The 27,806-nt window shown below is 49.4% G+C and overlaps 1 protein-coding gene across 1 annotated transcript; it reads right to left on the bottom strand.

The window, feature by feature from the left end:
* Positions 1-17: 17 nt before the first annotated feature.
* On the bottom strand, positions 18-26,320 carry MIS18BP1 (MIS18 binding protein 1). The gene is made up of 16 exons (XM_074821315.1): positions 25,816-26,320; positions 22,743-22,871; positions 21,227-21,735; positions 19,467-19,543; positions 17,526-17,656; positions 11,828-11,918; positions 11,349-11,509; positions 9,998-10,164; positions 8,967-9,072; positions 5,994-6,852; positions 5,048-5,220; positions 2,868-3,010; positions 1,526-1,677; positions 1,025-1,109; positions 482-533; positions 18-358 (listed from the first exon to the last, which is right to left on the bottom strand). The coding sequence occupies exons 1-16, from the start codon at positions 26,318-26,320 to the stop codon at positions 261-263; spliced, it is 3,438 nt and encodes a 1,145-aa protein (XP_074677416.1). The 3' UTR covers positions 18-260.
* Positions 26,321-27,806: the final 1,486 nt, after the last annotated feature.

Raw genomic sequence — 27,806 nt, 5'->3', positions numbered from 1 at the left:
GGTATCCCTGTACCTCCTCCCCCTGGGGACACGGGGCAGGGGAGGGAGGAGCCGGGGCCGGAAAGTGCCGCTTCGCGCACACGAGAAATGGTGACAGCGGCACGAGGGGGCTGGTGTTCATAAACCAGATAAAAGTGCCGTGGGCGGGGGCGTCTGGGCAGATCCCTCGGTGTCGCGGGAGCCTCCCCGAGGGGCGCCCAACCCCTCTGCTCCTCCCGGAAGGCGCAGAAACACTGAACTAATAAAACCCACCAAGTTCATTAAATGGAAGAATCGGAGTCGTCCCGCTCTTCGTCGTCTGACGAGTCTGCTGCCTCGGCCGTGAAGAGCTTCCCCACGAGCGAGCTCTGGGGGCCCCCTGCAATCAGAGAAAGGGGGGGTCAGTGTGTGACTGGCGCCTGGGAAGGGCCAAACCCCTTCGGAGGGGGTTCAAACTGCAGCGGAGTCACCAGACACGGGCAGGAGGGAAACGAGCACTCACTTGTATCCTGACGGGCTGCACGTGAGGCCGGCGTTCCCAGCACACCCCCGGCCTGTCGGAGGAGAGAAAGGCTGGGCTTAGGCCCCTGCCACAGCCTGGCCCAGGCTCAGCCTACGGCGATCCAGCCGCCGCGCCGGCACCGAACGTTCAAACCGCTCAGCTGCCAGAAACGCTTCCCTAGAGGGGAGCTGGCCGGATCTCGGCCTCTCCTGGGAAAGCTGGAATTAAAAAATCTGGGATGCTGGGGGAGTAAATACATAAATCCAGGGAGGGTCTGGTCCTGGTGAGATTTACTGTTTCCCACTGCACAGAATACAGCAGGAACTTAATGTACCTAAAGATCAAAAGCAGTTCCAAATCCTGAAAAAATTAGTGTCTTCAATCCTGACAAGAAATAGCTCTTTTCTAACAAAAAAACCCTCTTCTCTGAGAGAAGTGGATACAAAAGTGGGGGAGAAGTGGGGGAGGGTTCCTGGTTTCCACTCTGGGATTCTTTTGCCGCGTTAAGTCAGGTCTGGCCGCGCCCGGGGAAAGCAGCCTTACCGACTTCTTCTTGACCTTGTCCCAGGTGCCTCGGCTGCCCCGCGTTGTCTTCTGCAGCCTGCAGACGTGCCTGTCATAGTCCTTCCTGTGGGGTGAGAGGATGTGTGGGCGTTAGGCCTTAATTTCAGCTCTAATTGAGAAGGACAATTAGCGCGGCCGTTAGAAACAGGTGTTGGTCAACTAATGTAACACCACAGGAGTGGTTAATCAGGAACGCTTAACACAAGCGTTGGGTGGAGGTTCTCCACCTCCCCGGGTGACGTTGGGTTCCTCTCCCTTCCACACAAGGCTGTGGGTTTCAGGCTGATTCCAGTTTATTTCAGGAAAAACTGAAGCAACTGGGTTAACGAGCAGCGAAACCGTAGCTGAGGCCCGAGTTGCTCCCTCCCAAGAGCTGCCCATCCTGCGGGAGCGGGAGTCCCAGTCCCAGGCGTGAGCTTTCCCAGGAACTAATCTGGGATCCCACAAGAGAGGGGGGGAGCTCGGGAGCATGTGTCCTACCTGTTGATGGGCACCAGCATCCCAGGGCTGATGTGCTCACACTGGGGGGTTTTCATGGCAGGGAAGGCGGCCGAGGAGGGTGTGATGGGGTTGTCCGTAAGCGCAAAGTCATCGTCATCGTCGTCGTCTCGGCTTCGCCGGAACGTTGGCAACTACAAAGCCACATTGATCAGAGCAATGGGTGACCTGCCCTTGGGAATGCGAGTCTGTGGACTGCTCAGGGCACGGGAAGGAGAACAGAGCCCTCTCCCCTCCTCAGGCACTTCAGCTGCGGTTTTTGACACCCCCCCCCCCTTTAGTCTGGAGAAGAGGAGGCTGAGGGGAGACCTCATGGCCCTCTGCAACTGCCTGAAAGGAGGGTGCAGAGAGGGGGGATGAGTCTCTTGAGCCAAGGAACCAGCGCCAGGACAAGAGGGAATGGCCTCAAGCTGCGCCAGGGCAGGGTCAGACTGGCTCTTAGGAAGGATTTCTTTGCAGAAGGGGTTGTTGGGCGTTGGAATGGGCTGCCCAGGGCAGGGGGGGAGTCCCCATCCCTGGAGGGGTTGAAGAGTCGGGTTGACCCAGCGCTGAGGGATCTGGTGGAGTTGGGAATGGTCAGTGTGAGGTTCATGGTTGGACTGGAGGATCTTCAAGGGCTTTTCCAACCCAGATGATTCTGGGATTCTGTCCTCTCCCAAGACACAGAGCCCAGGGCGGGCGAGCGAGGGCTCTGTGCAGCAGCCAAACACAGCCTCAGTCGTACCCCTCACACCCCTCCCCTCGCTGCCCAACGTCCTCCTGGTGCTTTCTGGCTGCTGCTACACATTCAATAAATAGTTTCTGATTAAAGTGACAACCTTGAAGCAGACGTTACTACTCAGGAGGAGGATTTTGGGGTTACTCAGTGTGAGGAACTGGAAGTGTTAATGCCTCAAATCATCCATCCAGGGAAAGCCTGAGGGCCAAGTCGTGGCCTTTGCCTCAGTCTAAGGAATGGGTCTAAAGGATGAATTATCTTTGAGGGAAGCACAGGGCGGATTGCAGGGTGCGCAGCTCCATTCCTTCACAGCCAAATTCCCCAGAGAAACCTCAAAAGGGGGAGATGTAGACAGAGTAAAACCAAGCATTGGGGGCGAGGCTGGTTTTACATGCTCCGCTCAGCCTGAGGCTCCTCGGCACAAGCCCCCTTCTGCGCATCCTCGCTGCCGGCAACCCAAGGGCTGCAATAGCCCATCCAGGAAACGAGCCTCTTCCCCTGAATGCACAAAATCTGACTGACAGGACTGAACCAGCAACTGGAACACCCCCTCGAGCCGCCGACCTGATCGGCGTGCGCTCACGTGCACCGTTTCCCCAGATTTACCTTCACTCTTCTGTTCTGAAAGGGCGTGGCGGTGAACACGTCATCGTGGTTGTCCTTCGGCAAACGGTCCAGCAAATCTCTCACCTGCTGCTTTCTTTTGAAGGTGCCCACCTTGGCGGTTACCGTGGCCGGCTCCCTCTTATCTATGTGAATGGAAACAGGAATTGAAAACACATCAGCGACGTAGCGAGGTTTTACAACTGGCTAATTACAATCAGTGCTAGTGGGACAGAGCCCAGGCTCTCCTTCGTGGAAATGCGGCTTCTTTGTGAGCCTTTGAGTTCTTACACAATTTATGCTTTCAAAAAGAATTTCTCTACCACGCCTCAATTGGAAGCTTCCTCTAGAGCTGTACGTTGCCCTCGCCAGGGTCACAAGTCAGATGTTTCATTGGGATTTTAACAGAATTATCCCCGCAGCTGCAGTTAGGAGACAAAAGCCCTGCAAGTTATCACCCATGAAGCGCCCAGACAAAGGCTCTGCTGCCCCCAGAGCCCGCCCGTCGTTCAGGGAACGCTGCTCTGCCACCATGGCAGACACGGGCGTGTCCTCCACAAACGGGATAAACGAGGAGGCACTGACCCTCCTGGAAGGAAGGGAAGGACCCCGTCACCGCTGGCACCGGGGGCCTTCCTGACCTCTGCTTCCCGCTACACGTTAAGCGCTGGGCAAGTTCAGAGGAACATCTGCCTAGTATCCTCATCGGCAGACAGAAACTGAAATCAGCTACTTATGCAGACAGTCAAGTAAACAGAATTAATCCACAGCTCACAGATTTTCAGGAGAATAAAGTATTTCTACACTACAATTCGTTGCTAATGGGCCGCAGTCGCCCACTGAAAGGCAGCGAACGCTCCTCACTGCCAAGGGAGATCCTTGTTTACTAATTACACAGTCCTTTGCTTTGCCACCGTCATTTCAGTGTGTCGGGGTATTCCAAAGGCGCGGGGGACTCCGAGAGGTCCCAAACATTGCTGTCCTGAACCCACCGTGGCAGACTGACCCTTCACAAATGCTCACGAACCACAACGGTTGCGTGTTCTGCCGAGCTGCTGGCTGGGGGTGTCAAACATCAGCCTGAAATGGGGAAAAAACTCACTACGGGAGATCGGCAGTGGAGAAATGAACCGCCAACAGCAGGAGAAGCTGGCAAAATCACAGAAGTGCTGGGAATTTTGATACCACACTAACAGTCAAAATAAGATGGTTTCTGCCAAACACTCGACAGCAAGACCACCGCTATGGAATTCATTACAAAAGCGACGCCCAGCAGATTCTCCCGCAAATTCTGTAACTGCAACAAGCATTTCAAAGACACATTCAAGTAAAGATCAAGTGCATTGTCCTGCACCTGAACCCTCAATCTGCTGCTTTTCCAGGCTGTGCAGTCACAGTTCAGCGACTTCAGAGGCAGGGAAACCTGAGACTGCCAGCTCCGTCCCGCTTTGGGGGCTGCAGAGCTGGAGCCAAGCGCTCCCGCCTGACACCCAGGACCACGAGCGGCCGCTGCTCCTCGTTTTTAATGTGATTTTAATGTTTTCAGTCAGCGGAGGACCGACACGTGGCTTTAACCACCGGGAAACATCCCCGAAGTTGTCTCTGCCGGCTGGAGGAGCCACTGCCCCGTGGCTCTGCTCACCTTGGCGCTTACTGTGTCACTGTAACCTCGCTGTTAAATAACCGGGCTGAGCATCCTGTGCCTTCCTCTCCAGGGCGCGTGTGCTCTCCGTGAACATGAGTTACTGACCTCAGAAACGACCAGCAGGCACGTCGGCGCCAGACGCCAGAGGACGTGACTCTGCTGCTCCTACTCCGCATCGCCCTTGGCGTGTCCCAGCACCCCAGATCCCCGCTTGCCCTACGAGCAGCTTGTTACACCAGGCCTCCGGGAGCCCCGGGAGATACAAATCACTACATTCCCTCAAGCAGCACGGCCAGTTTAAGCCTTCCAAGAAAGAAGACTAGAAAGAAAGAAAACTAGAAACCTCTAAAAATACCCTTTCGCATTACTTCAGTCATTTATGACGTCCTCTGAGCTCTGCAACAAACCTTTATACTACAGGGATAACCTTCACTGCCAGACCCTGACGTGTGCTTATGTCTGTATCTCTCATTACATAATAAACACCGAGTTGAAAATTATTTAGACAACAAAATACCCAGAATCACGATGTCCGTACCTCTCAGTTCTGCTTTGCCCGAAACAGCAGTCTTCTTGGTGTGGGCTTTGGAACCTTTGGCCTGTTGTTCCTCCACGTACTTCTGCTGGCACTCCTGGGCGGAGCGGGACCCCACAGCCATGGCCACCTCCACCCAGAAGCCGCTCCTGTGCTTGGGGAAGGTGGCGATGGCCCTGCCGAGAGAGCAAAGCCACACGCTTAAAACACACGGCGTGATTGGCACCGCCCTAAGCAAACAGCCCCGTTACAAGAGAAACCTCATCCTCCTTTGCAGCAGGGCCCCCCACCACCCCAGACACCACCTCAGGCCTTGTCATTCTCATCTAAAAGAAACAAAACCAAACGTGGCTGGTTTATGACTTAATGTACGTATTAAATGCTGCCCAGCAGTTTAAGTAATTGGACGATGCGTTAATTAAACATTCTTGCAGTTAATCTCGCCTCTGCAAAACTGAAATACAGAAGCAGGTCACGTTTAACATTTTACTCTATTAGGGGAGAGAACATGTGACCTCCGACTTACTGAGTCATAGATACAAACGCTTTTACCGTATTGTTTACCCACTCACGTTTTTCAGTTCCACTCACAGGAACATTTATCACTTTTAACACCATGAAGTACATGATTTCAATAGGTAGAGGAGGAGATGCCCAACCTTTTGCCTCACACCCCTGTTCCTCTCACTGTACACTGATGGCAGCATTACGGGCTGCTGCAGGCTCAGGCATCTACCATCATTTTAGAAAATACTCAGTTGTCTCCTTTATTTCATTACTTTTTAATTTGTTAACAAAATTTATTTTTTTTAAGAGGTCACTAAAACGCAAAGGAAAACTTTAAAGTAACGTGAAGGAGACTGAATCTGAAAAATCCAAACGCAGGCCACCCCAGCCCCCCCGGTGCCTGAGGGCAGCTCTGCCCTGCGAAGGCAGCACAGCCACTTGCCTGTAGAGCTTCTGCAATTCCTTTTCAGACCAATCGCCAGTTGTCCTTGGAAAAAGTTCTAGAGATTTCTGCACCTTTTCCCTCTCAGGTTCTCTTGATTTTGCTGCTGAAGACTTGGCAGTATTAGAAATTTTACAATTTGGGTTTTTATCAGATACTTTGGAATGCTTTTTTTTGACGGGATATTCCTCTTCACTGGTTTCAGACTCAGTGTCAAATTCAAGGTAATACCTTGGAGTGTTGTTTCTGCTTCTTGTCCTCATTCCCAGCCGGGAAGTACTAGACTCATCAGAAGGTGTTTTTCCTTCAAGTAAACCAGAATCATTGGTGGATTTGGGTAAACTTTGCCTTGACGGCACATTGTGAGAGGCACGAGGGTGTTTTACCTTCCTTTGTTCACACGACACCTTGTTTGCATCATTCTCTGAACTTTTAGAGTTGGAGGAAGACTGAAAGTTTTGAGTCTCTCGTTTTAATAGAGGTTTATTTCTCCTTTTGACAGACAGTGGGATATCTTCACTGGATTCCTCTTCCTCATCGTTGCTTGACAATTCTGTTGAAGGCTTGTCCTGGAGTCGTTTGGCTGACCTTAAGGAGCACTTGTAAGCCTGCTGATACATAGTCAGTTCTCCATATTCTGTTTTTCTCTTTTCCTTTCTCATTCCTGGGATTCTGCTGTTACATTTGTTCAGTATTTCAGGTTTTAAGGGAGTCATCTGAATGGAAAGCTGCTTTTTACTTTTCATACTATTGACTGCACCATCACTTTCATCGTCATCTGAAATGAAGTGCCTGGCCACCTTGCTTCCAGCAGATGTGGTTTCTCTTTTGGAATTTACTCCTTGTTCATTGTTTTTCCCTGAAAGAGATGATGGCAGTATCATATGACACACAAGTCATTCCTGTGGTCTCAGAGGAGCAGAGCCCAGCCTGCTGCAGGATGTGAGGTGTCCCACGCCCGGGAGGGTCTGAGCTCGGCTCTGCTGCCGCGGTCTGTAGGAAGGGGGGAGCAGCACCCGCGGGTGTGCAGCTCCCCGTGTCCCTAGAAGCCTCTCCCCGCATTAATGGAACACCAGAGTTCTTCGGGACAGGGAGATGTTTTGTTGAATGGTCATGTAGGGATACAAAAATAAAACAAGCACTGCTTCCCTCCAAAACACAGCAAAGTGTCACCGAGCAGGGAGGGAAAGCGGTGATGCTGGGGAACATCTCACCGTGCTCTGCACGGCCCGGCCCTGCCCCGTTAAGTTGACCTGGCAGGTAACTATGAGCCTGTTTCTGCTGTCAGGGGATGTCCGCGACGTGACCAGAATCCCAGAATCATCTCGGTTGGAAAAGCCCTTGAAGATCCTCCAGTCCAACCATGAACCTCACACTGACCGTTCCCAACTCCACCAGATCCCTCAGTGCTGGGTCAACCCGACTCTTCAACCCCTCCAGGGATGGGGACTCCCCCCCTGCCCTGGGCAGCCCATTCCAACGCCCAACAACCCCTTCTGCAAAGAAATCCTTCCTAAGAGCCAGTCTGACCCTGCCCTGGTGCAGCTTGAGGCCATTCCCTCTTGTCCTGGCGCTGGTTCCTTGGCTCAAGAGACTCATCCCCCCTCTCTGCACCCTCCTTTCAGGCAGTTGCAGAGGGCCATGAGGTCTCCCCTCAGCCTCCTCTTCTCCAGACTAAACCCCCCCAGTTCCCTCAGCCGCTCCCCATCAGACCTGTGTTCCAGACCCTGCACCAGCTCCGTTGCCCTTCTCTGGACATGCTCGAGTCATTCAATGGCCTTTTTGGAGTGAGGGGCCCAAAACTGAACCCACTCATTGAGGTGTGGCCTCACCAGTGCCAAGCACAGGGGTAAGATCCCTTCCCTGTCCCTGCTGGCCACGCTAGTGCTGACACAAACCATGTACCAGAACATACCACACATGACTGAGCACAGCTGGCACCTCCTGAAGCTTCCCGAGGCAGCCCCATCTCCCATCCCGTACGTGCACCTCAGGAGGGAACACGAGGCCCTCGCACATACCCTCCTACTGATTTGGGGTTCAATTCTTCAGGATCGAGAGGCGACATGCTACAGACACGTCCCAGCAGGCAGTCAAGAAGCAGAGAAACTCCACTTACACATGACCCTCACAGAGAACAGGCAGGATGAAACCAGCTCTAAGCCCTGAACTCCCTGGGCCAGGCTCCGAGGGAGCACAGTGGGGGGGCCTGCTCCTGCCCAGCACGCTCCCATCACAGGCTGCCTCCAGGAGACTGGAAGAACCACGACTGTCAAGGCTACAAAACGTGAAAGTATCAAGCAGATAGAGAAAAAAATAGTAAACAGAAAAAGTTGCTAAATCGCTATGACTGATGGAGCAAATGCTGATGTCCCCAGAGCTCTGCTTGCGCTGCCAGTAGCTTTGCCGCAGGAAACGTTATGGTTGCTTTAAAAGAGAAACTTCTGCTTTATATTTTATATTGTTTCCAGGGTTCTATTATTTCCCAGATTTTATGAAAACAGAAGTTTTAAAACTCTGCTAATACACTTTTTTTGCCACCACGGGCATTTCACTTATTTTAATTCATCCAGCTTAAAAAGTAAAGGCAGAGCCGCAGCTCGCTGGAGGGGTGAACTCCACTTCTCCTCAGGCTCTCCGAAGTCACCTGTAATAGCTGTGTTGAGAGATCCAAAGTACAGAAGCAGAAACTTCAAAAAAATCGTAATCCTTTCATTTCAATTTCCAGCAAGAAATCCGCATGTTATGTAAATAAAGAAGGGATTTACAAACATAGTTTGTATTTGGAGCTGTAAAACCAGGCTTTAACGCTACTCTGGTAATTCTTCATAGAAGAAGCAATCGACCATTAAAAGATTTAAATAATTTCTCTGCATTAACAGGACATCACCATACTGCTCCGGCACCCAACTCATAATCCCGCTGATTCTAGTCAAGAACGTTAAAAAAAGAAAAACAGAAAAAATTTTTTACCTTTACTTTGGCTTTTTGGTGTTTCTTTTGTTGCCTTCATTACTTCGGTTCTTGTATTCTTAAAGATGGAACTGGTCTTTTTTCGGGATTTTTCACTACTAAACATCTTCAAAATAAAACAATTTAATCTAAACTTCTGCAAGAGATTACATAGCAGGCCTACCGACGCCAGCTCTGAAAAAGCCAAACGTTTACAGAATTGGTAGATTTAAGTGTTGCCTACATTGCCCAGTATCTACTAAATCCTATTGGATGAACACAGGGGTTTGTGCAAAGGCATGAAACCAAAGCAACTTAGCCTGGCTCCCTTTAAGTTTAAGTATTCTAAACACAAGGTAAAATCTGAAGGCCTAGAACTGCTTGAGTTGGCGGTAAATCAGACATACACTGTGCTGCTGGCGGGGGTTAGTACAGCCCCCATTCCATAAACCGACTAATCTGAGAGAGATTAAAAAAAAAAAAAGATCACAACTACCACAAAGAATGCTGCTCTCCTTCACTGGTTATCAGAATATCATCAGATTGCTCAAAGTGTCATAAGAGCAGCACAGCTGGGGTGGTGACCTGGAGAGGTCAGGACACCTGGTGACACCCCGCAGAGGAAGGGGAGACCTGGGAACAGCCCCGAGGGACCCAGACCCCCCCTGCAGCGCTGGCAGCCCCTCTGCGACCAGACACCGCGGCACGGGCGCAGCGTTACAGTACGACAGAAAATGCTTCCCCCAGGAGCCTCTGTGACCCAAACCTGCACTTCCTGTTTCATACATTTATCTTTCAAAAAAAAAAAAAAGCCCAACTTATTTTCCCAGAAGTAATTCCCCATGATCCCCATTTTACAGACAACAATCATCTGATAAGACAGAGACTCAGACTATCTTTTTGTTTGTTTTAAAAGGTTTTTATGATGTTTTCAAGATTTCCTGCCTCTTCAGGTACTTGGTAAGAGCTGCACTCTTTCTGTTGGGTACCTAGGCAAGTTTCTCCATTACATTTAACACACATTTACATAACAATATGCAGAGGACTCTTACCATGCTCAGGTAATCCGTGCCACCTTGCTCTAGAGTAACATCTAGTCTGTGATCAACAATCTCTCGTTGCCCACACCAGAAATTTAACGGTGGTTTAACGAGACGGCCACTACGGGTGTAAACTCCATTTGAGTTATTCACGATGGAACTGCGCTTTGGCGGCGTATCTACGAGAAAAAATGAAGAAATATAGTTTTGCCCAAAATACTCTGTTGAAAATTCACCCTTGCAGACTTCACAAGCGGAGGAGCCATCTTGTGTTTAAACCAGGTCATCTGCACTGACTACATGGAAAACATAAAACTTACCACCATGTTACGCTGTTCTTTGAAAAGCGTTCGGGTGAGGAACAAGCCTACCTTAATCTGATTCACAAACTGTAAAAGCTACTTTGGTGAACTTTTTACTTTGTTTACAAGGTTAAAAATACTGTCAAAGTCATGTAGGAAAGTCGAGTGATAAAGAAAAGTTGTCACACTGAGCAAATGCTAATTAATGAGAGAAAAAATAAAACAGCTTTTACAGCGTCAGCAAGAAAATCTGATTATAGTATTAAGAAAGAGTAGAAAGAAGTTTGGCCAAAGCACTACAGGAACCTCTGACAAGATATTAAAAGCAGTGAAAGTTAAAACCAAAAGCTACTGCATCCCTAACAAAGCCAGGATTGCATTCCAAAGCAAAGAAACACCAGGGGGTCCCTGAGGCCTGGGCTTCAGAACCATCTCCTCTGGAAACAAAGCCAGCATAAGGAACCTTTCCACAACCAATTCCATCCATCCCCAGTTGTCATCACTGTGCCTCAACTGTGGCAAAAACGTTAAGATGCCATAAAACAAACCTGCTCAAGGTCTTGATGTGAGTTTAAACTGACCCAGCTAAAAAAGGGGGTGGGCGCTGCAGGGGGGGAGCCCCAGGGACGGGGCCTTGCGGAGGCGTTCACTCCCCTGGGCGTCCTGGAAGGACTGAGGAGAGAGTACGTTACGCAAATTAGCAACTGGAAAAAAGTTAAGTCCAGCTTGCTGTCAGAATAAACAGCTCTGGAGTCACTGCCTCCAGCTACTACGGACCAAAACAGACTGCAGCTTCTTTCACCCTCAGGACAGCCCAGAAACACTCATGTCGTAGCTGTTGCACATCAGCAAACCAGAAATAAAGAAACAAGGCTTTTGATCATTGTAGCCTAAGTGAGCACAAACAAAAACTTCACCCGACAAGAGGTGTGTTACTTCCTCCCTACAGCCTAATTAACAAGACACAAACCAGACAGGTACTAAGGTATCTTTTTCTGGGGAAAACAGCTCTCAAAAAGACCCCCACTTTTTTCTGAAGAAAAGGATTATTAAATACCCACAAGTATTTTCATGACTCTTCGGTAATACTTCATAGGTGGTGTTGTTTCTGGTTTCAGGCTTCCGTACACCTCTCGCTGAATCTTCTGCGTTTTTCAACACGTCCGTATGCACCACTGAGCCACTCTCTTTATTCTCACCAGTATTTTGTTTTCCTTCTTTCCTAATGATTTGGAGTTTAACAGAAGAAATCATAAACACCTGAAGCGGTTGTCCTTTAACACATTAACCTACGTAAACTCAGTCTTCTCCTCAGCTGGGCCAGAGCCCAACAGAGGAGCGCGAGCACAGAATCAGTGAAGCCCTTTCCTCCTGGCCACCCTTCCGAGGGAGCGACCAGTGTTTGTCTGGAACAGACACATCACACAGAACACACACATCTACAATCTTTTATACTCCTCTAGCATAATATTCTTAAAAAGCAAAATCTCAATAAATACTTAAGAACATTGCAATAAAACAGAATCCCCAAAGGAATTACCTTTTTTTTTCTTCAAGAAACTCCTCAACATATTTCTTCCACTTTCTGGAAAACCCATGTGCAAATTTTTTGATGAAATAGTAGGGAAATCCTGTTTGAAATAAAAGTAGCGTTACCGGTAGCTGAGCAATCCTTTCCATCAGAAAGGGCAGAAATAATAGTCAGTACAACCACACTTTTGTCAGTGCCTCAGAAGCTCACTACATCTTCAGACACTAGAGAGACAGGTTTCCCCAGTTTAAGAGAACAACAGACTTCACAGAAAAGTCAGCCCAGGGGTCACCAGTTACAGGTGTCAGCACCCCGAGGCAGCACTCCAGTTTGGGGGACTGGGAGCAGAAGCCCTCCCAGTCCAGAGCACCAGAACTCCCTCAGAGCGCCCGAGGTTCTCGGGCTCCTGTGAGGGCCAAGCTGCTCAGGACTTACCATATCCAGGAAACTCCACCAGGAAGAAAGCTTTATTTTGCTTTGCTGCAGAAGCTGTGCAATCAAGAGCACACAGAGCGTTCACGAGGCTTAGACAAAGAACAACTGCATCAGGATCTGGTGCAAAGTATCTAGCAACAGTATTATAACCCGAGAAGATCTTCAGGTAGCAGATACAACATAATGACTCTAGTTTTGTCTCTGAAATTGGAAAAACAACCCTAAAACCAAATATCGATGGAAGAGTATCATGTAATCCTTTGTTGTAACAGAGAAGGAAAAAAGCATCCCTTGAGCTCCAGCCTTTCTGAGCAAAACACTGGACATTTAACGCTCCGTCGGGCACCACCACGTAACCTTCTCGTCAGGAGGATGGGAGCTGTGCAGGGGCAGGACCACAGTGCTGAGCCATGCTCACGCCTGGAACACCAGCAGCGTTCAGCCTCTGACCCTGAGCAATGGACTTCTGCAAGAGGGGTCTGCAACACGTGGCCAGAAAGGAAGCTTAAGTGGTCACCCAGTTAGCTGGAATTCTGGGAAGCAGTTATCTTTACTGGGAAGCCTTCAAGAGGCACACGAGACAAGAAAAGAGATCGCATTCACAAACTGTTAATCCTGAGAGCTCCAAGGCTCTGAACGTCAGCCTGCACCAACAGTTGCAGGAACTGAGCTCCTCCAGGAGGATGGGAAATGAGACAGACACTCCTTCATTAATTTATTTAGTGTACAACCACAGCCCACCCAGCCCCGACCAGGGAAAGGGTACTAACAGCAGAGGCCAGAGCAATATAGAAGCAAGGCAAGTGTAGAGGAATATTCCCCCCAAGCAATCTCCCACCCTCCAACTGAGAAATCAGCACTGAGTTCTAGGTATTTAAGAACCCTAAAGGAGTTTGTCTTCCAGGAAATTGCTCCATCTCCCATGGAACTCATGTAAAACTTCAGCATCTACAAGATCCTGTGCAAGGGTTTCCACAAATGAGATGCACATAGCATGGAGAAGATTTTATTTCCCCTCTAGTAGGTGGTTTTTATTTCCTTTATTCTGTTATTGCAAGAGACTGCACACAACTGATCTTTATTTACCATCTCCCTTCCCTTTGTTACTTCTTTAACCTCTCCCACACCTCCTCCCCAGTTTCCCATTTCACAGGCCAAAACATCATAACTTAGTCTGCCCTGTGAAAGCCCTCTTGTAACTTTAAACACATTATTCTTCTCCACACATTCCCTACTTCTTCTGCATTCTTTCTGAGAGTAGGTTGTTGGGGTTTTTCTGCAGGGAGAGGGAAGGAAAGATTCAGAGCTGTGGTCAGGCTTCAGGATGTTGATGTATTGTACAGCTTTACAGCCCATTGCAGTCCTTTTGCTCCGTTCATTTTCAGTGTTCATGTTGTTTAACTGCTGGGGAATGTGAAGCTGACTCCGTAACAGAGCCACCCCTCAACCCCCAAACCCTGTTCCTTGGTTTTTACAGCCACTGAGACTCTCACAACACCCATCACCAGGTACTGCCAGGCAGGGGTTGGGCTAATGATCTTTAAAGGGCCCTCCCAAACCAACCTATGAACCCCTTCTGTGACAGATGCAACGCCGTGCTTTCCCCTAGCACCATTTTACAGTTATCAAGGTTGAATTTCATCATTTTGATGCCCATTTTGCAGCCCTTATGACATGCTTTGGGGCTAGCACTCACCCTTACCCTGCTGATGCAACTTAGCAACATCAACCAACAGCTGCTGCTTCCCAGCTCATTCTTTTCTGCAAAGTTTATGAAACTGCTCAACACCCCCCATCATTAAGGGATTCTTTTTATTCCTCTCATTTTCTGTTGATATCTAAACCTGCAGAAGCTCCTCCTCACATAACTGCTTTGCATCGTTACAATCTTCCCAAGAGCCCTGCTAGAAGCCCAAAGTCCAGGGGCCCCAAAGAACTCCTACCCCAGGGCGAGGCATTACTCCACCCGTAGTAGTGCTGCGGATGCCTTCCCCCGTACCTGCCTATCTGTGCCTCCACCAGGCCCCTGCGTTACTACCCTCTTCTGCTGCTTTACCTCACGGGAATGCGAAACTCCACCTTCCTTCACTGCAAGGGACTTGGGAAACAACTTAGAAAGCTTTGCATCAGGCGCCTTTCGGGCCCATAGGTATCGAAGCAAGTGTTACACGCTAGTTACTCCACCCTTCAGCTCCTGTGAAACGCTTTAGGAGGAGCATTTCATTCCAGCACATGGGTTCGTTCTGTACATGGACTGGATTCGGTATTTCCCGATCAGCAGGGAGGGCTGCAGGCAGAGCCCAGCAAGTGCCACAGCACAGACACAGGCTGGAAGGGAACGAGAACCTCGGGGGGCTGGGTGCAGCGTCCCTGCTGCGGGGCTGTTGGGACACCAGGCCCAGAAAACACCTTTCCAGGAGCAGAGCCCGTGCAGTTAAACACTGCGTTGTCCCTTGAGTGTCACCACCAGTGACGAGGTTTGGTAGCACACCCAGAGCCCCAGAGCGCTCATAACCCTTCTGAGAACAAGGCAGAAGCAGGTAAGGGCCCAGCTCTTACTGCAACATGTTTCATGAGCGATTTTGCCACTCATGGCTTGGAGGACGGGTACTCAGCGGTCAGGGATTCCCCCAGGCACAAGTTCTGTGCTGCTGCAGCTCTGTTCACAGGAAACCCACAGCTTGGGCTGGAGCTGGGGCCTTTCTCCTCCTCTCTGCCTATGGCACCTGGTCTTTAACATCTCTTTTCAATCTCTCAGGATTGAATCTGCTCAGGGTATTTGCCACACCAGCCCTAGGAGGGTTTCTCCGGGTGCTGGGGGATGGTGGGAGGTGAGGGGGAAGCTGAGAAGGATGTTTTGCCATAAGTGCCAAGTCTGAAGATCAGAGGAACTGAGCCAGCACACATTCACTCTTGGGCTCAGGAAACCTCCATAGGACTTGAGCCACTCTGCTCAGAAGTCTCTTGCTGTCAACTTTTCCATCTCAGAATTAAACATAAACATTTAGCAGAGGAAATAAAAACATTCAAGGAGCAGCCAAGTCAGGTATTTATCAGAATGCAGCCCAGTACTGCAAATGCGAAGAAAAAATTAAAGCCACAGACACAACTTTGGATGCCTTGTGCTAGGCCTGAAAGAGCAAAGAGTGCACACATGCTCCTTGATCCCACACACAGGCACGTCAGTATTAAGGCAAGCGTTTATTCCTTCTGTGCCACAGATCATGGAATCACAGAATCCCAGGTTGGAAGGGACTCAGGGATCATCCGGCCCAATCCTTCTGGCAAAAGCACGGCCTAGACAAGCTGGCCCAGCCCCCTGTCCAGCTGAATCTTAAAAGTGTCCAAAGTTGGGGAACCCACCACCTCCCTGGGGAGATGATTCCAGTGGTTGGTTGTTCTCAGTGTGAAAAATTTTTCTCTTGTGTCCAGTTGGAATCTCCCCAGGAGTAACTTGTACCCATCACCCCTCGTCTTTTCCACGTGACTCCTTGTACAAAGGGAGTCTCCACCTTCTTTGTAGCTCTTTAAACACTGGCACATGGGGATAAGGTCTCCCCTCAGCCTTCTCTTCTCTCAGCCTTTCCTCACATGGCTGCCCAGTCCCTTGATCACCTTTGTGGCCCTTCTCTGGGCCCTCTCCAGCCTGGCCACAGCTTTTTTTGTACAGCGGGGACCAAAACTGAGCACAGAATTCCAGGTGTGGCCTGGCAAGCGCTGAACAGTGGGATAATGACCCCTTTACTCTGCTGGCAATGCCCATGTTGATGCAGCCCAGCACCCCATGGCCTTCCTTTGCTGTTGCAGCTCCCTTGGTCACTCATGTTGGGCTCATTGTCCCCCAGGTCCCTGTCCCCAGAGCTGCTCCCCAGCAGGTAGATCCCAGCCTGGGCTGCACTCCTGGATGATGTTTTCCCAGGTGCAAGACCTGACACTTGGCCTTGTTGAACTTCAGAAGGTCCTTCTCAGCCCACTCCTCCAGCCTGTCCAGGCCTCCCTGCAGGGTGACTCTCCCTTCCGACACGTCCGCTCCCCCACTCAGTTTGGTATCAAACTCCATCAGGGTGCACTTGATCCCACCATCCCGATCGCTTATGGAGATATTAAACAGCGCTGGGCCCAATGCCGATCCCTGGGGGACCCCACTTGTGACTGGTTGCCAGTTTGAGAAGGAGCCATTTCCCACCCCCTCTGGGTGCAGCCTGCCAGCCAGTTTCCCCCCCCAGACCCCTTGTCTAGGCCATAACACACCCATTTCTCCAGGGGGTGGCTGTGGGGAACCATTATCAGACACCTTGGAGAGATGCAGGAAGGTGATCAGGGTTGCCCTGGGTGAATCCACGCTGGCTTTTCCCAGTCACGTGCTTCATTTGACTTCTGAAGCCCCTGGGAGGATTCCTTCCAGAATTTTCCCAGAGGTTGAAGATCGATGGGGCTGTAATTTCCCAGATCCTCCTTTAAGCCTGTCTCGTAGACATTGACGATGTCACCATTGACATTGGTGACATTGGCCCTCTTCCAGTCTTCTGGGCTCTCCCCTGATCTCTGCGACATCTCAAAGATTATGGAGATGACCTTTACGTTCCTAGAGCTGCCTGTAAGCACTAACACGGCAGCTCTTTTACTAGTCAACACGACAGAGGATGCACGTGAAGCAAGAAAAATGGAATAAAGCCTAGACTAACTTTAACTCTGTGTGTAAATTGAATTTCCTTTAAAATTCCACGTTTTAAAACAATCTGAAGCAGGAAGTCTTTCTGGACTCAGACCCTCAAGATGGATCAGTTTACTAAATTAAAAAGCACTGACACCACAACTACTCTGTCTCCAAACAGAAATTCCACGTAGCGTTGCAGAGCTGGTTGTTAATTACTGGATAGTAAGTCACAGATGGAATGCAAACACCAGAGTAATTTCAGTAGTGTATGAACAATCCCTGTTTGAATGTCTTTGCACTATTTAAATGCCAAAGCACTGACCAAAATTACATAAAGGCAACCTTAGCAACCCAGTTTAAAACAACGTACCCGCTAGCCAACTTCACATGCTGAAAGCCCTCTCTGTGCCCGCAGCACCCTAAAAACACCAGCTACAGTTAAAACATTAGCTAGTTTTCAGAAATCTGGTGCTGGAGTCACTTCCCAGCACATGCTGAATACCCACTGAGCCCAATTAGCAGGAAGAGACAAAGCGTTCACTTCAGCAGTATGTTCAGTCATAAATTTAAAGCCCTTCTTGGTTTGTCACGTTACATTAAGAATCATCTTCTTACCTTCCTTTCTCATCAAAACTGAATTTATCTTTCCCTGTAGCGAGTAGATACAGCCAGACGATGTCTTCACTTTGTTGCGCGCTATGCGTTCCGTAACTGCGTTACTACACCGAAACACATCTTTTGAATGTCTGAGAAAAGACAGATAACACGAAGAATAGAAATAAAACAGCATTTCCATAAAAAGGATTCAAAACTAGAGTACTGGTATTCCATATGAGACTGGCAGCATTACGTATTTTCAGAGCAATATAGACACTGGCAGGCTGTGCTAGGTTTTCTTCTCTTAGCTTGGAAGAGAAACAGTTCTGGCCTCATCTAATACTTGGTCAGGAGACAGAATGAACACGTCAGCTACCACAAACGTGAGTCACAGAACATCAGCCTGACATCCAGCTGCAGAAGCAAAATGGACTAAAGGACTCCATCCAGCTCATTACTGCTGTGACACCATTACGCAAGCTACAAAACTACCATTATACAGGTCAATTGTTTATTTTCCCCAGGATGATTGTATTTATTTCTGCCCTTCCTATTTAAAGAGAAGAACAACTGAAGAAGGAGCCATTCTTCATGTGCAAAAATTGGAGTTGTTAAAGAAATTAAGGGACTTCTCCATGAGAAATAAAAACCAGACCCAAGCATTAAAGTAGAAAATCTACATAGAGTGCTGGGGTTGGTTTTTTTGTTTTGTTTTGTTTTTTGGGTTTTTTAAAATACACTTTTACAACAATAACCAACAGACCAAACTACAGATCAGTATTAAGGACTGAAACCCAAGATGACAGTTCAAACATTCAACCGTGTAACTTGTCATAAAATATCAGCAGCAGCAGTCAGTTCAGAGGGTCTGTAAAGCAAATCAAACCTATCATGCGTAAGCAACACGTTTCAAATACACCAACACAAGTGAAAAGAGAAAATGTTGCTGGTAGGGAAGGGTGTGAAGTGAGGGGATCAACTGTTCCAGCCATGAAACAAATGTCAATTCCTACTACAGATCCTAGCACAGGATATGGAGCCTCCTGCCACCTCTCTAAGTTAGGGAGGTACTAACCACAGAAGAGTAGAATACTCTTTTCCAAGGGTGTATTTTCACGTTGTCTTCAAACAACTTTATTGCAAGCTAAGCCTCTCCTTTGTTCTGACACTTGTTTTCCTGATCTTATCGCTATTTGAATACAAGCTGACCAAAAACATAACCAAAAAAACCGCAGAGACAGTTTTCAGGTGCATCAGCTGCCGCCGTGGTTCACCCTACAGCTGTAGGAGCAAATACTACAGCACCGAGTTTGACTTAAAGCAGCCACAAAACAGGATTTTTGTGAAATGAAGTAGAAGCTCCTAAGACCCCTAGTCGGCACCAGCTGGGGGGGAAATCTACTAGACTCAGGACTGGACTTTGGAATAATTATTTAACAGTAGTTTCCTGCATGCAGGCACTCTACCTCTTGCACAACAGGAAGGAATTCACTCTTCCTTGGTAAGGAAGTTGAAACTGCAGCATCACTTTGTATTACCAAAGGCTAAGGGTCAGGTCTGTGAGGGTGCAGCTCCCGTGGCCACCTGAGCCCAGCTAAGGCAGGACAACCCTGACTCCTCCTCCCCCAGTGCCCCTCAGCCCCCGGGAACCAGCACAGCAGGCTCTGAAGCAAAGGGGCTCAGCGTGCTTAGGCAGAGAGAACTGTGTTTAAAAAAATAACGGTAAGAGCTGTAAGCACTGTGACAAGGGTTAGGGTGCAAGCAGAGTGTTCCCATGGCTGGGGAGGAAAGCGGCAGAAGCATGGGGAGCTGCTTCCAACAGCTACCAAGATATTCCAAGGATATGAGTCTCCGAGGTGGAGCTACTCAGCCAGGAGATGGAAGAGCCTTCCTAGCTCAGGTGCTGAAAGCCCACCAACAGGTTTTGCATTACATTTAAATCAGAAAATTTTTTCTTACTTCTCTTTTCCTTCAACACATATTGCAGCATTATCATCCAGCACTTTAACTCTCCAATTGGTTAGGCAGACAATTTTCTGTTACAGGGGAAAAAAAAATTCATTTTTAAATTAGACTGAGCTATGCAACATCACCAAGGCATTAGCAAAATAGAAATTAACTCCTGTATAACTTGAAGATATTTAGACACCATCCTCCAGACCAGAAAAACTGAAAATAACCATTATACACATAAATGTTGAAGCATAATCAAGCTGGAGTCTAATGCATAAGTGAAGTCAGGAATTTAAATTATAGAAACTTTTGAGTAATTGAATGTTGACTTTCAGAAGACAAAGTCACTGGCCAAGGCCTCTGGGAAACCCAAAAAGCTCCTCACAAAAATACCAACACTACACCATACCTCTTACATTTTGTGATCAGTCTTCTATTACTGTTCATAAAAAGTTATCCATGAAAAAGTGTACGTATTAGCTATGTTATTGCTAAAATTTAGACAGTATTAGAAAGGCTAGATCTGATATTGCCAAGCACTGACACACACCCAGCTGCAGTACCTCCATTTTGCACTGAGCAGCCAGCCAGCCCGTTGCGCTTGAGTTGCAGTTTGGAAAACTGTGTGTGAAAACATGCCACTTTGTTTTAAAAAAAGCTGCTCAGAAAACTGCTTTTTAACATCTGAAACTATCGCTATTTCCCCTCACAACTTCAGTGAATAAACTCCAGATCCCTTCTTTAATGATGTTAGCCTCTTGTCCTTGACCCCACCGAGGATCTTCCTGCAGAGTTCACACCGAGCGTCTGCGCCAGCACCTACTCCATGCTCAGATCTGTAACAACATCCCTTTTGGCATCTTCTACTCAGCTACAAATCTTCAATATTAACAGATACCTGTTCCTTATCTAAATCAAGGCTCATCATAAAGGTAATTTTTTTTTTAAATGCAGGAAAACATATCAAACATGCTTGACAATGGTGAGGGAGAACGAAACAATTAACCTGCTTAATCTGAAGAGGACTGCAATCCCCCAGATTTCTCCAGGGAACAAAGGAAACTCCCACCTGGGAAGGCATCGTTCCACTACTTCCCTGGGGTAATCCCTGAGGAAGGCAGCACGCTCCAAATACACCGCTTTCCTTCACATATATTCAGGAAGTTGTAAATACTGCCAGGCATATATGGAACTGAAAATAAGACCTGCAGACTAGTCTCCTAGGAAAAAGATTCTTGTCCCACTTAACTCTACAGAAGTTTGGATATTCTGTAGGAAAGCCAAGACTTTTCCCTCGCCATCTGCTGTACAGATTCAGATTAACTTTAGAACCATCCCCAGTGCACAGCCCAGAAAGATCTCTCCTCCTTGGCTTTGCGTAGGCAGCCGAGAGCTGGATTGGCCAGCAATTTGTTTCATGTCCATCATACCAACATGTGGCAATTAACATCTTGAAGGGATGAGGTAGGAGGCTCCTTCAGGTAGAGAATGCTTTCAGCCCATACAATGGCTAAATACTAAAACAAAAGCCCTTCTTTTATACAAAAAAAAAACCCTACAAAAAAACTCCTGAATATTTTCATCTTGGAGTACAGGAAAAAAATAATTTAGATGGAAAAGTGTTTATTAGTAAGATCTAATAAAATAATACTCTCTTCTGAACGCTCATTACTTTTGACAAGAAAAAAGATAAATAAATCACAACTATGAGCTACAAGCAGCCCACAGGAATATATCAGCTGCCCTAAAGTATTAAGTTCTCCCACCTCTTGGTCTGCTTCGCTGGCAGCTTGATCTGTATCGGGTTTATCCAAAGGGACCTTACAGCCTTCTTCCAGCCTCTGCTTCCTCGGAATGTTGACTCTGGGAGAAGACAGAATCATCCTGCAAAAGCACTGTGAGGGCTTCTGGGGATTAGTCTCCAGTACCTCTTGCACTCCGTGAGCAGCTTGCTTATTGCTTGGCTGCAACTCTCTTCCGCCTTGATGAAGTTCAGTACATTTTGCTTCTCCATTTCTCCCCCTTTCTTCTAACTGACCCCCATTTTTTAAAGGGGTGGAGTTTAAATTCACAGAACTAGTCACTGTATTTTGAGATATTTCATCATCAGTATCCATTAATTCCACACAGAAACTATCCTGATCCTCTCTATCGGAGGCCACACGCTTGGGGGGATCATTCCCAAGCTGCTCAGCAATAGCAGCTTCGATTAACGGCTTTTCTGTAGCTGTGGAGGGAGGAACATTTTGCGTGATGGGGTTTGGAGGTGTTGGATCTGCCCATTAAAAAAAAAATAACAAAGAAATTAGTGGTATTTGAGAACTAATACAAAATACATTCACAAAGTTAGCTCCATTTTTAGTAAGAGGAGGTTGTATTGATTAGCACTGCAATTGCGAAAGCTCTGCCTGTCTCAGTTGTTAATATTAACAGCAAGTCACTCTTTGCATTTCTTCAGAGTAGCTTTTCCTCACCACCAGATCAATACCCCTGCTGTTACAGACTTCCAGATATCCCACTTTCCCCCAAAACCAAGCCAATGCACACTGTATCTGTTAATAGTGGATCTTTACCACTCCTCTCTTTTCTTTAATGGATTCTCCTTGCAGAGAAAAATAAAAATACCTGTTTTCACAAAACCCAAAATCTCAAATATTTCCACCCTTCCAACTTCAAGACCTGGACTTCTGGCCATGCTGCTGCTCTGCTGGGAGCTACACGCCTTGGGTTTTGAGTTTTCAGATAAATTAAATTCAGTTTGAAGTTGAACACTACTAAGACTTTGGCATGTGTCATCTTCTTCACCTGCATTTTCAAAACTGAATTACAGGACAGAAGCATATACAGGGTCACTATCAAGTAACAACATGGAAAAAACCAAATACAAGAGAACTTCTCATAGAACCAAACCAATTCTCATTATGTATTAAAAGCTAAGGGGGACCAAAAAAAAAAAGAGCCAGCAAATAAGAGGTTTAGGATTTTTTTTCCACCAAGTTTCACATTCAAATGGCTTTTGTTGTCAGAGGAGACAGCGCACTCAAACGGAGTAAGGATGTCAAGCTCCAAGGTCAGAAGCCCGCAGCCCTAAACCATAGTTAAACCAAGCCTAAGGCCATCTCCAGGTTTGAAAAGGCAGGTTTGCAGGTTTCTTCCTCTATTTGCCACTGCATGCAGAGTGGGAAGAAGAATGATACTCTGCCAAAGTATGCGAGAGATGACAAGGAAGAGCAGAAACCCCAAAGACAAGCTGTCACAGTGTTTCAGAGCAATACCGGGTACCTCTCTGCTGCTGCTGCTGCAATTTCCGCTTTATCCGCAGGAAGAACTTCTGAGGGGATTCCAGTACAAGAGGGTCTACGGCTAGTGCTTTCATGGTTTGCTTCTCAGGAATCTGGGTGCAAAATGGTTCTGGAAAATAGTAATAAAAAAAAATCTTTGAATTTGGGCAAGAAAAATATTTTTATGATGGGGTCAGGGGAAGCAAAGTACATACTTTGTAAAATATTAAACTCCACTATATAACAATATGTTTTCTTTTCTTTCCCAAGATGGCTGGGCACTGCAACCTTTCCCTTTTCATCAGTGAGAAACACCCTCAGGTGTGTGTCTGCATGTGTGGGCATAACCCAACCCACAGCAAACAGGAGCTTGCAGGTACCCACAAATCAGATGTGTTTCAGAGTAGTAAGGTCTAACAAGTAGCACCAGTACTAACCCCCTTTGATATTAGATCAAAAGTCATTATCAACCTGTGATGTGATGATGAAAGGGCAAAAGTTGAGCTTTGGAAATCTGCTGTTAGAAAGGAAAGAACACTTTAGGAACTTTCACCTTTCCTAAAAAACATAGAATCACAGAATGCTTTGGTTTAGAAGAGACCTTAAAGTCCATCCAGTCCCACCCCCCTGCCCTGGGCAGGGACACCTTCCACTAGCCCAGGTTGCCCAAAGCCCCGTCCAACCTGGCCTTGAACCCTTCAGGGAGGGGGCAGCCACAGCTTCTCTGGGCAACCTGTGCCAGGGCCTCACCACCCTCACAGGGAAGAATTTCTGCCTTACATCTAATCTAAATCTCCCCTCTCTCAGTTTAAAACCATCACCCCTTGTCCTGTCCCTCTCCTCCTGATCAAGAGTCCCTCCCCCCTTTCCTGTAGCCCCTTTCAGTCCTGGGAGGCCGCTCTAAGGTCTCCCCAGAGCCTTCTCTTCTCCAGCTGAACCCCCCCAACTCTCTCAGCCTGTCCTCACAGGGGGGTGCTCCAGCCCCCCGAGCATCTTCGTGGCCTCTTCTGGCCCCACTCGAGCAGGTCCGTGTCCTTCTGATGTTGGTGCCCACAGAGCTGGACCCAGCACTGCAGGGGGGTCTCCTGAGAGCGGAGCAGAGGGGAGAATCCCCCCCCTCACCCTGCTGCCCACACTGCTCTGGGTGCAGCCCAGCACACGGATGGCTTTCTGGGCTGTCAGCGCACGTTGCTGGCTCACAGTCAGTTTTCCACCCACTAACACCCCCAAGCCCTTCTCCTTGGGGCTGCTCTCCAGCCACTCCTCGCCCAGCCTGTGTTTGTGCTTGGGATTGCCCTGACCCATGGGCAGGACCTTGCCCTTGGCCTTGTTGAACTCCATGAGGTTTGCAGGTCCCCCCTCTCCAGCCTGTCCAGGTCCCTCTGGATGGCACATCCCTTCCCTCAGTGTGTCACTGCACCACACAGCTCGGTGTCAGCGGGGAACTTGCTGAGGGTGCCTCGATCCCACTGTCCGTGTCATTAATGACGATATTAAACAGTCCTGGTGCCAACCCCGACCCCTGAGGATGCCACTCGTCACTGCTCTCCACTTGGACATCGAGCTGCTGACCACAACTCTTCAAGTGTGACAGTCCAGCCAGTTTCCACCTATCAAATTCATGTCTCCCATTGAGAGAGAAGGATGCTGTGGGGGACCATGTCAAAGGCCTTACAGAAGCCCAGCTAGATGACATCCGTAGCTCTTCCCTTGTCCCCTGATGCAGTCCCTCCACCCTAGAAGGGCACAGGTTGTTCAGGCAGGACTTGCCCTTGGTGCAGCCACGCTGGCTGTCCCAAATCTCCTCCCTGTCCCCCATGTGCCTCAGCACAGGTCGCAGGAAGATCTGCTCCATGAGCTTCCCAGGCATGGGGGTGAGGCTGGCAGGTCAGCAGTTCCCAGGGTTCTCCTTCTTACTTTTTAAAAATGGGGGCAGTTCTTTCCTTTTTCCAGTCACCATAATAATGGTTTCATCTAATTTTTACTGTATCCAGCAGAAATACTGAGAGCAACAAGTGGTTTTATATTACAGCCGGGAGATTTAGGAAGACTTTTTCATATCTAACCATAAAACGAGGGTAGTGCCACCTCCGTAACTGCAAGTTCTTTTGAGAACAGCTCCACAATCCCCTGGTGAAAGCTGTGTACAGCTGCCCATGCTGCTGGCCAGATAAGACAGGCTGAGCACTTTGCCTAGTTTCCTGCAGTTATACCTTAAAATGAACGCAGACAAACCAGATAGGTCTTAACCCCCACCCAAAACTGGATAAGTTTACCACAGGAGATTCCCAGGTACTGCACTTCAAACAGGAACACACATAGTGATAAAGCATAACCCTTCTGCTCAACCAGGCAGTATTTCAGTTGGTCTCCCACTCCGGGTGGTCACAGCATGAGAATAACAGGGCAGCACCGCAGGACACCTTCCTCGTTAAACTATCTGTCACCTTTAGAGATACTCAGGAAGCAGAAGGAAGGTTCCCCCTCGGCTACAGCACCTTTACAGGCGGGGGCACAGCGCTGGCAAATTCACATTATGTCAGTCAGAAACAGAGGATGCACTAGAAAAGCCATCAGAGCAGGCAGCCCAGGGAAACACTCCAGAAGGATTTGAAAATCCAAACAATTCTTCCACCAGCCTTTCTCATTTCTGTATTGATCGTAGGGAATAGTTAAAGGAATGGTTTGATTTTTTTTTTAACTTATAAAGTGTAACCCTCTGAAAGAGTCAATCCCATTCACAAATGGAACAGAGAGAGTAGCTAAAGCCAGATTGAGCAAGAAAGGAAGAAAATACCATAGGAAGGAATCTTCTAAGGTAAGGAAAGGGGAAGAGAAGTCAGCTGTGCTATGGCCACATTTTAGCTTCCATCCAAACTTGTTTTTTCCTAAAAAAAAAATCCCAAACGCCTTGGGGAAAACCAGTACTGGCACCAATAGTTTTTACACCTACGAACACGCGCTGGCTGCCTTTTCCAGAGCCTGGAAGAGTCATAAGCCAAATACAGAGAAAGTCACCCCGAGCTACACGTTAAACACGAGACAACTTTCCCTGAAAAATCAAGCGAACAAACCTTTCTCCGGCTGGACGCACCCACCGGGCACCTCGGCGGGTCCCTGCCCGCCCTCCGCTCTGACGGGTTTCTTCAGCCTTCGCCCCAGCTCCCCGGGATTCAGGGTGGGAGTCAGGATCAAGTCGCTGCTGCAGGTGCTCGGCGGCGCCTTTCCGGCGGGCAGCCCGGCGCCCTGCTTCTGCTGCAAGGCCTTGGACTTCATCCGATGAAAGATTTTAGCCGGGGACTCGTGGGCGGGAAGCTCGCTGGCCCGTCGCTTCAGCCACCACCCGGGGCCGGCGTCGTCAGCCGCCGGGCCCCCGGCTCGGCTCTCCCCGGCTCGGTTCTCCCCAGCTCGGCTCTCCCCGCCGTCCGCCGGCTCGGCGGCGGCCTGGACGGTGCCCTGACACCTCAGCAGCTCCTTCAGGGAGGTCAGCGTGCCCGCGGGGACGCTGCTGAGGGACACCGACCGCAGCGGCAGCTCTCCTTGGCGGCGGGCGGCGACGCGGCTGGGAGTCACGATCATGTCGGCGGGGCCCCACCAGGCGGCTTTTCGCCCCCCTCACGGCTGCCAGCCCCCTCAGGGTCCCCCCCCTCCCCTCACGGCCCGCGCGCGGCAACCCGCTCCGCCATAACCGTGAGAGGATTTGAGCGCGGCCGCCGCGCTCGGATTGGTGGAGAGAGCCCGTGACGTCACGACCCGCCTGGGCGGTGAGAAGCGGGATGAAGCGGGGGGGGGGAGGGGGGAATGGTACCGACCGGACGCTGCAGAACGCGCTGTGGGGAGAGGGAGGGAGCGGCAGCGCCCCTCCCCCCCCCCCCGGCGGGATGGTTCGGTCCGGGCCGCGCGGTGGGCGGGGCCCGCTGAGGCGCGGGCGCTTGAGGCGCCAGCCAGAAGGGAAAAGGGCGGGCGGCGGCGCCTCGGCGGGGCTGAGGGGAGGCGGCCGGAGCGGGGAGTCCCGGAGCTGCGGGGGAAGCTGCCGGCGGGAGTGGGGCTGAGCTGCACGGAGCGTGTCATAGAGTCACAGGACGGTTTGGGTTGGAAAGGACCTCAAAGCCCATCCAGTGCCACCTCCTTCCACTAGCCCAGGTTGCCCAAAGCCCCGTCCAACCTGGCCTTGAACCCTTCCAGGGAGGGGGCAGCCACAGCTTCTCTGGGCAACCTGTGCCAGGGCCTCACCACTCTCACAGGGAAGGATTTCTACTTATTATAAGAAGTTCCATGTCCTTCTGATGTTGGTATCCCCAGAGCTGGACCCAGCACTGCAGGGGGATCTCCTGAGAGCGGAGCAGAGGGGGAGAATCCCCCCCTGGCCCTGCTGCCCACACTGCTCTGGGTGCAGCCCAGCACACGGGTGGCTTTCTGGGCTGCCAGTGCACATTGCTGGCTCATGGTCAGTTTTCTACCCACCGTCATCCCCAAGTCCTTCTCCTTGGAGCTGCTCTCCATCCACTTCTCGCCCAGCCTGTGTTTGTACTTGGGATTGCCCTGACCCATGGGCAGGACCTTGCCCTTGGCCTTGTTGAACTCCATGAGGTTTGCAGGTCCCACCTCTCCAGCCTGTCCAGGTCCCTCAGGATGGCACATCCCTTCCCTCCAGCGTGTCACCGCACCACACAGCTCAGTGTCGGTGGGGAATTTACTGAGGGTGCCTCGATCCCACTGTCCGTGTCATTAATGACGATATTAAACAGTCCTGGTGCCAACCCTGACCCCTGAGGACACCACTCGTCACCACTCTCCACTTGGACATCGAGCTGCTGACCACAACTCTTCTAGTGCGACCGTCCAGCCAATTCCTCACCCACCGAGTGCTCCATCCATCAAACCCACGTTTCTCCAATTTAGAGACAAGGATGTCGTGTGGGACAGTGTCACATGCTTCGCACCAGTCCAGGTAGATGACGTCAGTTAATCTTCCCTCATCCACCAGCGCTGTAACCCCATCGTAGAAGGCCACCAAACTCCTCAGGTACAGCTTGCCCTCGGTGAAGCCGTGCTGGTGAAGGCA

Source organism: Strix aluco, chromosome 4 (genome assembly GCF_031877795.1).
Source record: "Strix aluco isolate bStrAlu1 chromosome 4, bStrAlu1.hap1, whole genome shotgun sequence".
Classification (NCBI taxonomy): Eukaryota; Metazoa; Chordata; class Aves; order Strigiformes; family Strigidae; genus Strix; species Strix aluco.
Note: the sequence above shows the minus strand (reverse complement) of the source record. Positions and strands in the feature narration are given on the sequence as shown.

Excerpts from the sequence above, each read along its gene's own strand:
- MIS18BP1 (XM_074821315.1), bottom strand. The coding sequence starts at position 26,320 with ATGATCGTGACTCCCAGCCGCGTCGCCGCCCGCCGCCAAGGAGAGCTG. Across the intron at positions 3,011-5,047 it reads GGGCAAAGCAGAACTGAGAG|ATAAGAGGGAGCCGGCCACG; the intron begins GTACGGACATCG and ends CCATTCACATAG. Across the intron at positions 1,678-2,867 it reads TTCAGAACAGAAGAGTGAAG|TTGCCAACGTTCCGGCGAAG; the intron begins GTAAATCTGGGG and ends GTGGCTTTGTAG.